The sequence below is a fragment of the Musca domestica genome, unplaced genomic scaffold (assembly GCF_030504385.1).
Source record: "Musca domestica strain aabys unplaced genomic scaffold, Musca_domestica.polishedcontigs.V.1.1 66, whole genome shotgun sequence".
Taxonomy (NCBI): Eukaryota; Metazoa; Arthropoda; class Insecta; order Diptera; family Muscidae; genus Musca; species Musca domestica.
The window spans coordinates 3,963,970-3,977,118 of NW_026712376.1; the positions used below are offsets into that span (position 1 = coordinate 3,963,970).

General features: G+C 37.1%; 1 protein-coding gene across 18 annotated transcripts in view; it reads right to left on the minus strand.

Moving 5' to 3' along the window:
• Positions 1 to 13,149, minus strand: part of LOC101897554 (serine/threonine-protein kinase mig-15) — a 137,253-nt gene that overhangs the window by 36,131 nt on the left and 87,973 nt on the right. For 15 of the 18 annotated variants that reach the window (XM_059129683.1, XM_059129690.1, XM_059129686.1 and 12 more), the window contains exons 4-8: positions 12,343 to 13,033; positions 11,843 to 12,267; positions 9,494 to 9,688; positions 8,783 to 8,803; positions 1,651 to 1,982 (exon numbers count right to left, since the gene is read on the minus strand). In XM_059129683.1, the coding sequence (XP_058985666.1) occupies positions 1,651 to 1,982; positions 8,783 to 8,803; positions 9,494 to 9,688; positions 11,843 to 12,267; positions 12,343 to 13,033 (1,664 nt within the window). The remainder of the gene's footprint in view (positions 1 to 1,650; positions 1,983 to 8,782; positions 8,804 to 9,493; positions 9,689 to 11,842; positions 12,268 to 12,342; positions 13,034 to 13,149) is intronic. The other 3 variants (XM_059129687.1, XM_059129694.1, XM_059129688.1) reach the window with 2 other exon arrangements.

The following is a 13,149-nucleotide window of genomic DNA, read 5'->3' on the forward strand; positions in this document are numbered from 1 at the left end:
ATTTCTGGTTGAAGTGCCAGAACGGATTGGCAGATATCTATCATCTTCACAACAGATTTTGCGTTTGCAAAAATGTTTGGATGTGTGAAATTTGAAGAGAGTTGGATGCTTATATAGCGTTTTTTATGGGGGAAGTACCAGATATAGTGCGCTGATATATCCCATTTCACAGCAGATATTGTGTCAGCAAAAATAATGGCATGTGTGAAATTTGAAGAGCCGGATGCTGATTTCGGATTTTATGATCATTTTTGTTATTCAAAACTTTGACACTTTTCTGGGGAGGTACCCAGAAGAAATTATCCGATCTCTATAAAGGATCTTGTGCGGATGTAAACATTGAGATTTGCTAAGTCTGAATTGAATCGAATGTTAATTGTGCGTTTTATCAGCTCCATGGATAATATGCAGAAATAGTGCACCGATATATCCCATTTTCACAGCAGATACTGTGTTAGTAGAAATAATTTTATGATCGTTTTGATTATTCAGAATTTTGACCCTTTGTGGGGGAGGTACTTGATGGAGTGATCTAATAGGTACCATCTTTATAACAGATCTTGCGCTGATAGAAATATTGAGATGTGCTAAGTCTGAATGGGATCGAATGTTAGGTTCGCGTTTTATAAGCTTAATGGATATTCAAAATGTTGACCCTTTGTGGGGCAGGTTCCAGAAGGAGTGGACCGATGTATTCCATATTCGTGATGTGAGTAATTTTTTCCGCACATGACCTAACACTGATGTAGATATTAGGATTTGCAAAGTGTGCTTTCTGTGCAGTAAAGCATTTTCTTTAAAAATGTTGACATTTGTGTGGGGGAGGGGGGGGGGGGGGTAATCGATCTAAGTTTGATAATAATATTACGATGTACCAAGTTTGGATCAAATCGGATACTCTCTTCGAGAGTTATCATGCGCACCAGCCAGAGACAGACAGACGAACGGACATCGTTAGAGACCTAGGGTTTAAAAGCGTAAATACGACGAGACACGTTTTGGCTGTATCAAATGATATATACCCCCTCTAGCCATGTGGCTGAAGGTATAATTAACGAATATATTCCTGTAAGATGGACCTATAGGGTATTGATATTCTAAACCAAATCCTAGGGAAATTTCACAGCACAAACATATAATTTTCATGTGATTCTGTAGAAAAAACTTTCAATATCTGTTCAAAAAGATAGGGTGGTCTCTTCTTATTGTTTCTTTCGATTTTCTGAAGTAGACAAACCTTTTCAAATTTTTTTTATAAAAATCAAATATTAAAAAAAATATGTTTTTAGACGAACGATTCGAGTGAAATGAATTGTTTTACAAAAACTGACTATTCAAATGGATACATTTGTGAAAAAGTAGAATAATATTGAAACTTTAAAACATTCTTAAGACAAGAGAAATTATGTTCTTGCAAACAATTTTGAAACATTTTTACATTCACGTTTCAATAAAGCAAAAATGAAAATGGGACTCATTGCGAGTTCCATTGAATACTTTAAAGCTCAAATAAGTCGCTGGCTTAGCCGTTCGTTGTTTTCAAAACGGCAATAATAAATTCTCAACGTTTCACATGGTAACTAAAAATAAATATAGATTTTAGTATTCATTCATATTTTAAATTATTTCAAATTTCCAAAAAATACTTACAGTGGTTTTGGGGGATCACTGGCCAAGAGAGTACCGTCATTGCGACCACGATCATTTGGCTCGTCCGGTTCACTATCCGAATCACTGCTATCCAATGGATCCAGAGGATTTGAAACTGCCACATGATGATGATTATTGCCCGATGTGGGTAGCGGTGCTGCTGGCTTGCCCGACCCTGATGGTGGCCCGCCCGATTGGCGATTATTACGTGGTGGTGCTTCAGGTTGGGCTGATTGCTGGGCAAATGAAGATGTGGCTGCCGATGCGGTCTGCGGTTGAGGCTGTTGAGAGACGCCCAATTCATTTAGTTGTGCTGCTATCATATCCAAATCCTAATTGTTTTACATTTTTTGTTCATGGTTCATGAAGGACATTTAGTGGACGATTGGTGGGTGGTTGTTGCACAAGTTTGGTGAATGGTGAGGGTGGTGGGTGATATTGATGGTGATGATTTAATACAATTACAAGGAAAGGAGGGAATTTGGGTTTGTGTTGTGGGGACAGAGAGAGTGGTTACAGTGTGGATGGTCATCACAAACACATTTCATGTATTTCCATGTTGTTGTATGATGTTGTCAATTAATTGATTGATTGTTTGTTGTTGCAGTTGTTTGTAGTGATGGTGAACAAGGACGTTGTAGATGTGTTGTTCATTATAATTTGTGATTGGTTGGTTGTTGGGTGGGTGGTTGGTTGATTGGATTTGTAGTTTTAATTTTATTTATATTTGGTAACGCCAATTCATGTTTTATTTTGCACAAACAATTTGTAGGCCACGTAAAAAATAAAAATACAGAATTTACATTAAATGTAAGAAAAATATTAAAATGGTTTCATTAGAAGTGAGACATTTTGACTTTAAAAAGGTTATTTTGGTTAAGAGGTTAAGAGGCAACAATTTCAAACAACAACGATATTAAGAATTTTAGTTTTCTTTTTCAATTCCGGCAAGCAATTGAATTGATTAGTAATAAATTTGGAAAATTTAAACTTTGTATTAACCATTTTTTTGCTCATTTGGAAAGACACACACATACATACAGAGAACATTAATAGTTCATGCAAGGAAAGGTAAAGAAGAAACATCTTGAAAATATGAAATGTGTTAAGGTAGGGGAGAGGAATATTTACAAGGGTTAAAATAAATATTAATATATCAAAGAAACATTCACATAAACATCTGAAGCAGTCTGGGTTTTGAAAAGTAGTGTATCTCAATATCGAAAAAAAAAATTCTCAAAATTTCCCAATGGAGAAAAAGTACACCATCACAGGCGACCATATAAGATATTTTGAGCAGATAAGCGAAATGTTTTCACACTGGATGTGTTATAGACCTATGCTTCGCAGCTAACCTTATCCGTTTTATTTCATCTGTCTATTTTCTTCTCATTTGCCTCAAACATCTTTTATCAATTGTATATGTAGAATAAGGGAGGCACGCAGAGAGGTGGCACTAGAATAGTAAATATTTTCCTAATTGGAGCCTGCGAATTGGTTTCGAAATGCATTCCTGGATATGTCGCTGTACAAAATCTACCATATGTATCATATACATAAGTATAGAATGTAAAGAAAAGACCGATGGTAAACAGCCTATGTGCATTATCGAAAAAAAGAATGATAAAAGAAAAAGTAATCATTGCTATTATTATTCTTTAACGTCCAAACATTTAAGAGAAACACAGCCTCGAATGTAGGTCTTTGGAATTTAGCCTATCCCTATTGATTTACAGTTAAAATAGAACTGTTTTGCCGGTCTCTGAGTGTGTTTCAAATCTATTCCTTAATGTCTATTTATAGGTAGACGTGGGTTCCTAGTTATCTGCTTGAGACCAATGACAAGTGCTAGGCTTACTGGATTATTGGGGCACACTTAGACGACCGATAGACATTTTTTTTTGAAATCCTAGTTTTTTTATATGAAATATAAAAGAGTAGTGAAATAACTGACTGACTTACTGAGATAAGGCTGGGTTTTTGGAAACTCGTACTAAAAGCGTACGAAAAGTACTAAAAATTTAATAATTTTTTATTGGACAAACGAAACGAGCTAGATTTTAGAAATGAAATTTTGAATGAGAGTTGCTGTTGGAGTGTAGGATAGATGAACGGAAGGGTTTTTTGGAAATTCGAACTTTAAGGTTACGAAAATGTCTAAAATCGTACCATTTGGTGTTAGATGAAGAACAAAACTTGATATTTGGTATGAGAATCAAGGTTGGAAAGTAAGTTTGATTGTTTGGAAAGTGGTTTTTGAAATGTGTACTAAGTGTGCGTACTGTACTTAAGGTACAAAATTTGGAAAGGTTTGGTTTGCGGTGAACGAATGAAGCTGGAATTTTGATATATTGCATTGGGCTCCCTGTTGATGGTAGGATTGTGATAATAAGGTGGTTTTGGAAATGTGTACTACAAGTACACGAAAATTACTACATAGTACTATATTAGGTACTGTTTGGTATTGGGTGAACATATAGATCTTGAAATTGGAAATTTAGTGTTATATGTACATGTATAGCCTGGACATATGGATGTGTTTCCGAAATGTGTACTATGATTGTACGAAATATACTAAATGGTACTATATTTGTTATTGGGTGAAGGGATAGAAATAAAAATCTGAATTTTAAATTTAGATTTCTGTTAATATCTATGTTGGAGATATGGCTTTAATTTGCGGAAAGGCGTCCTATATTGGTACAAAAAGTACAAAATGGTACTAAATTTGGCAATTGTTCGAAAAGTACAACGTGGTACACTATTAGGTGAAGGAATAGAGCTGAAATTCCGAAGTCTGATATTGAGGTCTACGTTGTTATCTAAAATTGAGATATGGAGGTGACTTTTGAAAGTGTGTTCCAAGAATTGTACGAAAAGTACTAAATAATACTACATTTGGTATTGGATGAAGCTGAAATCTTGAAATTTGATATAGATGGTTTTGGAAATGAGTTTTATATTTGTACGAAATGTACTAAATGCTACTAAATTTGGTATTGGGTAAAAGGATAGAGCTGGAATCCCGAAATATGATATTGAGATCTTCGTTGATATTTGGCGTTGGTATGGTACTAAATTTTGGATCACTATTGGTGTCCAGGATGGAGAGATGTAGATTGATTTGCATATGCGTACTAAATGTTGTATTTGGTGAAAAGGGATAGAGTTGAAGATGTGCAATTTGATATTGAAGTCACTGTTGGTTTTTAAAGTTTATCTATGGACACGTTGAAATAGTTTTAGACACACAAAAAATGGAAGTGGGTCCATTGTGCAATAGTTTTACTAATATCCTCTACGGTAAACTTCAAAATTAAAGATTTTGAAAACATTTTTTTTGACCTAGATAGTAGATATTTGCCTATTATTCTTTCCGAACACTGTCAATGTTAAATTTAGGCCATTGAAGGAACATGTATATATATATATATATATATATATATATATATATATATATATATATTTTTTTTTTTTTTTTTTTTAATTTATCACGTCGGCTAGGCCAGTGTCTATAAAGGTATTTATGTATGTGGCAAGTCTGATTATTTAGAAGAGAAGTTGAATTTGTATCAGTGCGAAAAATGTAATCACTACAGAAAATTGAGTATTGATCAAAAATTGTATTTTCCAGACGACTCGAAAATCGATTCGAAAATGTCCAAAAGAGACATGTAGAAACCATTTATCAATATAAAAAATCCACATCTCTATTAACATGTATCGACAAATATATACATATGTAAAGGTGAATAATAAAACATGCAAAATACTACTGAAGGTTATGCTAAAAGAAACAATATTAAAAGTGTCCGATGGAAACATGTGTATGGTTTTTTCTTGTGGGGGATTATTCATTCCTTGGGGTTACCGGAGAACTTTTACCGTTTGCTCTTGTGTTTTTCGTTGTAGGCACAAAAGTTCTCAGAATGAAATGTTGCTCAGTAGGCGTTTTGTGATACACGTGCAAACATATATCTATAAACTATTCCGTGAAGAGTTCTGGATTAAATTACATTACGGAAGTTAGCATTACATAGTGTGCCTACTGCCTACTGCTACGTAGGTAGAAAGTTGTGTGGTATTTGAAAATATAACACACACGAAATAGTTGGTGGTGGGCGTTCTTAATACCACACAAAGTAAGTGAATGGAGAGAGAATGTTTCGTAAAAGGAACATAGAAAAACATATATGTAGCCACAATCGACACCTGCAGCATACACCACTGAGAGTGGGATTTATTGCATTTTTTGTATGATTGTAACATGAAACCCGTTCTAATGCAAATGTGTGGGATTGTCATGCGGCGACAGGAAGGAAGGAACGGAGGAAAGTAAACTGTTAATGGATTTACGTTACAATATTCAAGTGGTAAATGATAGGACTTAAATATGATTAGGCGGATCGATTACTAGACTAGGAGTTTGGGTTTTATTGTAAATATATGCGAAAGGCAATTGCTTAGAATGTTTGCTTGAAATATATTTTCGAAGTAGCATTAAAATGTATTTGTAAGGGACTATAGCCGAAGAAGTCAAATGGGTGAACATATTTATATCTACCAAAGAGGGTTCTGTCCGGGATGCAGGTTGTAATATAACATTGAATCCGCATAAACATTTAGAGTTTCTTTTTTTGTTAAATCGTTCTTAAAAATGACGTTTTTTTATAACTCTCCATGTTTTTATATCAAAAATCCTCTTCAGAAAGTTTGATGTCTGATGGCCAAATCGATTACCATTAGCAGGTTAACGAAACATTTACAAATCAGAGTAATATTAGACTAGCACCATCTGGGACATTTTCCTTTCTTTTTTTTTTTGGGAGTTATGATCGGATCTTGTGTTGATGGAAATATTAAGATCTTCCAAGTCTGAATGGAAACGGGTGTTAATTTCGTGTTTTATGAGCTTCATGGGTATTCACAACCTTTTTGGGGGAAGTACCAGAAGGAGTTGACCGATATATCTTTACAGTACATCTTCTGTCAGTAGAAATAATGGGATGTGTGAAATATGAATAGATCTGGGTGTTTATTTTGGGTTTTATAATCGTTTTGGTTATTCAAAACTTTGACCCTTTGTGGGGGAGGTACCAGAAGGCATTGTCCGATCTCGTTGTAACATATATTGCGTTGCAACAGATCTTTTGTTGATAGAAATATTGAGATGGGCCAAGTCTGAACGGAATCGATTGTTAGTTTCGCGTTTTATGAGTTTGGTTATTCAAAACTTCGATCCTTTGTGGGGGAGGTACCAGAAGAAATAGTTCGATCTGTACCATATTTCCAATGTGCCGGAATCAGATGTTAAATTCGCTTTATAAATTCGCTTATGAGCTTCATGGTTATTAAAAATGTTGACCCTTTTTGGAGGAGTTACCAGAAGGAGTGAACCGATATATCCGATCTTTACATAATACCTTGAGCTAATAAAAATATTGTGTGAAATATGACGAGAACCCGATTCTTATTTCGGATTTTATATTAGTTTTGGTTATTCAAAACTTTGACCATTTGTGGGAAGGTAACAGAAGGAATGATCCGATCTCTACATTCTTTATAATAGATCTTGTGTTAATGGATATATTTAGATAAGCCAGGTCAGAATGGAATCGGATGTTAATTTCGCGTTTTATGAGCTTCACGGATATTCAAAATTTTGACCCCTTATGGGGGAGGTACCAGAAAGAGTGGATCGATATATTCCACCTTCACGCCAGACCTCGTGTTAATAAAAATATTGTTATGTGTGTAGCTTGAAGACAATTGGACACTTACATCATAATTTATAAGAGCTATAATTATTTGTGGGGGAGGTACTGGATGGAGTAGACCGATATTGTCCATTTTCGCACCTTACCTTGCACTGTTGTAAATATTAGTATTTGCAAAGTTGGAGCAAAATAGGATTATCCTTTCTTTTACTGTGCAGAAAATATTTTTTGTTTTAAATTTCGACTTTTTTTTGGCGAGATACCAGAAAGAGTGGACCGATATTGCCCATCTCCGAACTCGATCGGATACTCCCTTCGAGAGTTATCGTGCGCACCTGCCAGCCAGACGGACCTCGCTAGATCGACTCCAAATGTCCTGAAACTGATTTGGTCCAAAGAGGCCTAGGGTCTAAAACCGTTATTTCGATGAGGCATGTTTTGGCCGTATTAAATGATGTGTACCCTCTCTAGCCATATGGCTAAGGGTATAAATAACATGGTACTCCCTTTGCCTTCAAAGATTAAATTGATCAGAGGTTTCCATTTCAAAGTTCACACCACAAGTCATAGTACTATTAAATACGAAATACTTTACGAAGTCGAAAGCAGTGGTAAATCGATGTGACGACCATATCGGAAGTAATACAGAAAAAATAAATTCGCTTTATAAATTCGCACTAACGGCCCAAAACAGGGATGGTTATTTCACTAGGAAGAGGAGTTAACAGTTTTAGGGAGAGCATATTTATTTCATTAAGCTATGCAGAGTTTCAGTCTATTTCAACATAACTATCAATGAAGCTGCGAAATTATGAACTATTTTCCCACATTGTAGAGAGGTGGGCTTTTTAAAAGATCAATGAATGAGCAAATTAATGGAATAATTCACAACAAAGAATCCAACGCTCTGAAATGGCTACAGTAAAGAATATGGCTAAGAATATCTCATCATTGTAGAATCTAACAAGACCCTACTCTATGTCTTTTTAAGTGATTTGTAGTACCATTTTATGATCCTTTCTGCAATTTCGATTTCGTTGTCTTTTCTATTTATCGTATAGCTGTCAACTACATAAAATAACATAAAGCTAAATCCTTCATAAGCTATCATTCCAATGACCTTTGGCTAATACACCCATGATAAAATTTGTTTGCAAAAATGTCATGATTGTCCTTCGCATATATTAATACTATCTACTTAGGAATAGAGGTATTGTGTGGGTGTTATTATGATAGGTATAGATGGTGATAGCAATGCCATAGACTCATCAAGGTGTAGCAAAATACAAATACATTAACATAAATATTTTAAAAAAGGGAAAACGGATGTGACAAGTTTTTCAAGAATACATTAAGGAAAGCAAGAATAGGTAAACAAGTAGATGGATAAATGAAAACAAGTTATAGAAACATACCTCAGGTCTCCTTGGTGGTAACTGTTGTTGGTTGGTGATTTGTAGATGTGTAGATGTTTTGGGAGGACAGCACAGAGTTTACATGGTGGAGGTATAATGTTATATGGTCATATTTGGATAGTGTATGTTTTTTTTTTGGAATTCCACAATATGTCCAAGACGATAATCATCATAAACATATAAGTTTTTTAATTGGGAATTTTGGTGTGTGGTTTTGTTGTGCATAGTTTGGGTGTTTATGTGTTGTGTGTTTTGTTTTATTTTGTTGGATATTCAGGGAGGGTAGAAATACAGATGCCGGACACCAATAATAAACATGAAAATAAACAAAAGAAGTAAAAGAAAACTTTAAGAAGGATATACACAAAAAATAAAAGATCGTGGGGAACACCCAAAACTCAAAACTAATTACTTTTTAGGCGTTTTTATTATTTCCAGGGGACAAGGGCAAATGACTGTTTAATATTTACAAATAGTATTTAGGTATATACATATACAATACACAAAAACGTTATGCTTGAAGAGTGAGTAGAGACTGCAGGGGGGGGGTTGGTTCTTAACACAGATGCAAGGACTGATGCTTTAATTTACAATGATTGCTCTTTATGAGAAGGCAGAGGGGGAGATGGGGTTTCTTTACAAAATTCGATCTTATGAAATATGTAGCATATACGATAATGTTGGCATAAATTATCTTCATTCAAAACTTACCGATGGCTTGAAATTATTTTGTGAATTACGCTGCTGTTGCTGTGGAGTTTGTGCGGCGGACGAGGACTCTGAACTTTTCGGTGTTGGTGGCAATGGTCGATTGGCATGTGGAGGATCTGGTACAACAATGAGACGTTGAGGTAATGCTGGACGTGATGGTGGTCCGGGTTCCTCGATTTGTTGACGTTGATCACGCTGTAATAAATCAATTATTTATTTAGTATCAAAGTACACAAGATAAGGAAATCTTTTTTAACCACAAAGGATGTGATTTACATAAAAAGGAGGATGTGATTTACAAGGATCAAAGGATAAAAGATATTCTTTATGGACAATTCCATGTAGAGAGGAGGAGTCTTCATAGATGGGATAAACATGATCTGTGTAAAGGTCTTAATAGACAAGCAGAAGGGAGTCTTAATACACAAGATGAAGGGAGTCTTCATAGCTAACCAGAAAGGATTGTTCGTAGACGACATAAAGAACTTTTGTCTTACAGACGAGGTGAAGAAATTTTATTCTCGGGCTGAATGACGTGTGAATAAACCAGCCGAAGGGCGTCCGAATAGACGACATTAAATGCATCTGTATAGACGACCTGAAAGGCGTCTGAATAGACGACATGAAAGGCGTCTGAATAGACGACCTGAAAGGCGTCTGAATAGACGACCTGAAAGGTGTTTGAATAGACGATCTGAAAGACGAGCTGAAGGAGGGAGGGAGCCTTTAAGGGCGAGTTGGAGGGAGTCTTTAAGGGCGTGTTGGAGGGAGTCTTTATAGACGAGTTGGGTGGAGTCTATATAGACGAGTTGAAGGGAGTCTTTATAGACGAGTTGGAGGGAGTCTTTATAGACGAGTTGGAGGGAGTCTTTATAGACGAGTTGGAGGGAGTCTTTATAGACGAGTTGGAGGGAGTCTTTAAAGACGAGTTAGAGGGAGTCTTTAAAGACGAGTGGAAGGAAGTCTATATAAACGAGCTGAAGAAAGCCTTTGTAGACGAGTTGGAGGAGGAAATATTTATAGCCGAGTTGGATAAGGGATTCCTTATAGATAAGTTGAAGGACAAATAACAGAGAGACTATAGACGAGTTAGAGGGAGTCTCTATAGACGAGTTGGGGGGAGCCTCTTTAGACGAGTTGGAGGGAGTCTTTATAGACGAGTTGGAGGGAGTCTTTATAGACGAGTTGGAGGGAGTCTTTGTAGACGAGTTGGAGGGAGTCTTTATAGACGAGTTGGAGGGAGTCTTTATAGACGAGTTGGAGGGAGTCTTTATAGACGAGTTGGAGGGAGTCTTTATAGACGAGTTGGAGGGAGTCTTTATAGACGAGTTGGAGGGAGTCTTTATAGACGAGTTGGAGGGAGTCTTTATAGACGAGTTGGAGGGAGTCTTTATAGACGAGTTGGAGGGAGTCTTTATAGACGAGTTGGAGGGAGTCTTTATAGACGAGTTGGAGGGAGTCTTTATAGACGAGTTGGAGGGAGTCTTTATAGACGAGTTGGAGGGAGTCTTTATAGACGAGTTGGAGGGAGTCTTTATAGACGAGTTGGAGGGAGTCTTTATAGACGAGTTGGAGGGAGTCTTTATAGACGAGTTGGAGGGAGTCTTTATAGACGAGTTGGAGGGAGTCTTTATAGACGAGTTGGAATGAGTCTTTATAGACGAGTTGGAGGGAGTCTCTACAGATGAGTTGGAGGCAATCTTTAATCTGAAGGGAGTCTAAATAGTCGAGCTGAAGGGGTATAATTAGACGAGCTGAAGGAAGTTGGACTACAATAGGTGAAGGGAGTTGGACTAGAATAGGTGAAGGGAGTCGGACTAGAATAGCTGAAGGCAGTTTAAATATACGAGGTGAAGGGGGTCTAAATAGAAGAGCTAAAGGGAGTCGGACTATATAAGCTGAAATCAGTCGGACCAGGCGAGCTGGAGACAGTCGGAACTTTATAGAAGAGGACGAATACGGTGTGTATAGTCGGTCGAAAGAAATTCTTTATACGCATAACATGGATAGACAGCCAAAATGCCCTTTTTTTAGAGGCGGGAGGAGTATTCATGAACAAGTTCATGAACAAACTTTTTTGTAGTATTGTCGACTTATATCTCTTAGGAGCAAAAAGTCAAATGATCGGAAATATGTAATGATGACATACAAAGATCGCACATCGATAGGAACATTAACAATCGTTTGCATATCACTGCGTCCACGTTGTTTTCTAAATCTAGTAAAAGTTTTGAAGAGAGTCTTCGCAGACCCTTTGAGGAATACTGCTTTTGTAGAGATTCAAAATGTAACGCTCCACTTCCATTCTATTCCCTCCCAATAACATTTGTTGTCTTTCCGTTTTCTTACCGATGGTGGTTTCTGATTCCGATTCGCCTGCGGCTGTTGAGCTTGTGCCTGTTGCTGCTGTTGTTGTTGTGCAGCTTGTGCCTGGGCAGCTGCCGCTTGAGCTGCTGCCACCGCGGCCATCTGTTGTTGCTGCTGTTGTTGTTCGGCGGCAATTCGACCCTCCTGAATCTGTTGGAAATTGCGACGCAATGTATCACCCGGTGCTTGGATAATTGAACTTGGTTCACCAGCAATCTGTGTATCATCATCGTCATTGTCCGAGCCCGAGTAGCGGTAGTCTTCGCGTTCCTTTTCTTGTTTGCGTTTTTTACAGCGATCGATGTGATCCTTCAGCTGTATGCGCACTTGACGATCTGTCGGTTGATCCTTGATAAAAGCATGCTTAAGCAATTGTTCGGTATAAGGCCGCTGATGATAATCTTTCACTGTGGGACAAAATAAGAAGAAAAAATTATGTTATTTTTAATTTGTGGATGGAGATTTATTCACCGCCCACTTACCTAACACTGTATCTATAAAACTTTGAAATTTCTTGGACCACTTTCGATTCGATTTCAAGCGTGGCGGAGAGTTACGTGGTATCAAGAAGAGAGCACGCATTGGGTGTAGATCACACAGTGGCGGCTGTGATTCGGCCATTTCCAGTGCCGTTATACCCAGTGACCACAAATCGGAACGATTGTCATAGGTGGCCTCGGGATTTTCATCGCACGCTATTACCTCGGGCGCCATCCAATACGGTGTACCAATGAATGTGTTCCTCCGGCCTATTGTACGATCCAACTGTGCCGACACACCGAAATCGACCAGTTTCACTTCGGCATTATCGGTGAGCAGGACATTCTGACCCTTGATATCACGATGTATAACCTTGTTCGAGTGCAGATAGGCCAGACCGCGCAGTATCTCGCGACATATGTATGCAATCCATTCTTCTTTGAGACTTTGTCCTTTTGTTGACTTAACTAGATCGGTAACTGAACCAGCACCACAGTATTCCATGACCAGCCACAGTTGGTCATCTTTGCCCGGCGGCGATTTCTTGATGAAAGCACCATAATATGTAGCTATGTTCCGATGATTTGAGTATTTTTTTAAGACGTTTATTTCTAATTTGATTTCTTCTTCTTCATCTTCGGTGACATCCATCACCTTTATGGCAGCCAATTGACCAGTTTTTGTATGTCGACCCTGGGGAAAGAGAAGAGTAAGTGAAAAATGTGTAAGATTAGTTGAGAACAGTATTAAGTAAGATTTAAAATTTAGATAAATATGTAATATTTTTTTAGTTAATCTTTTTTAGGGCA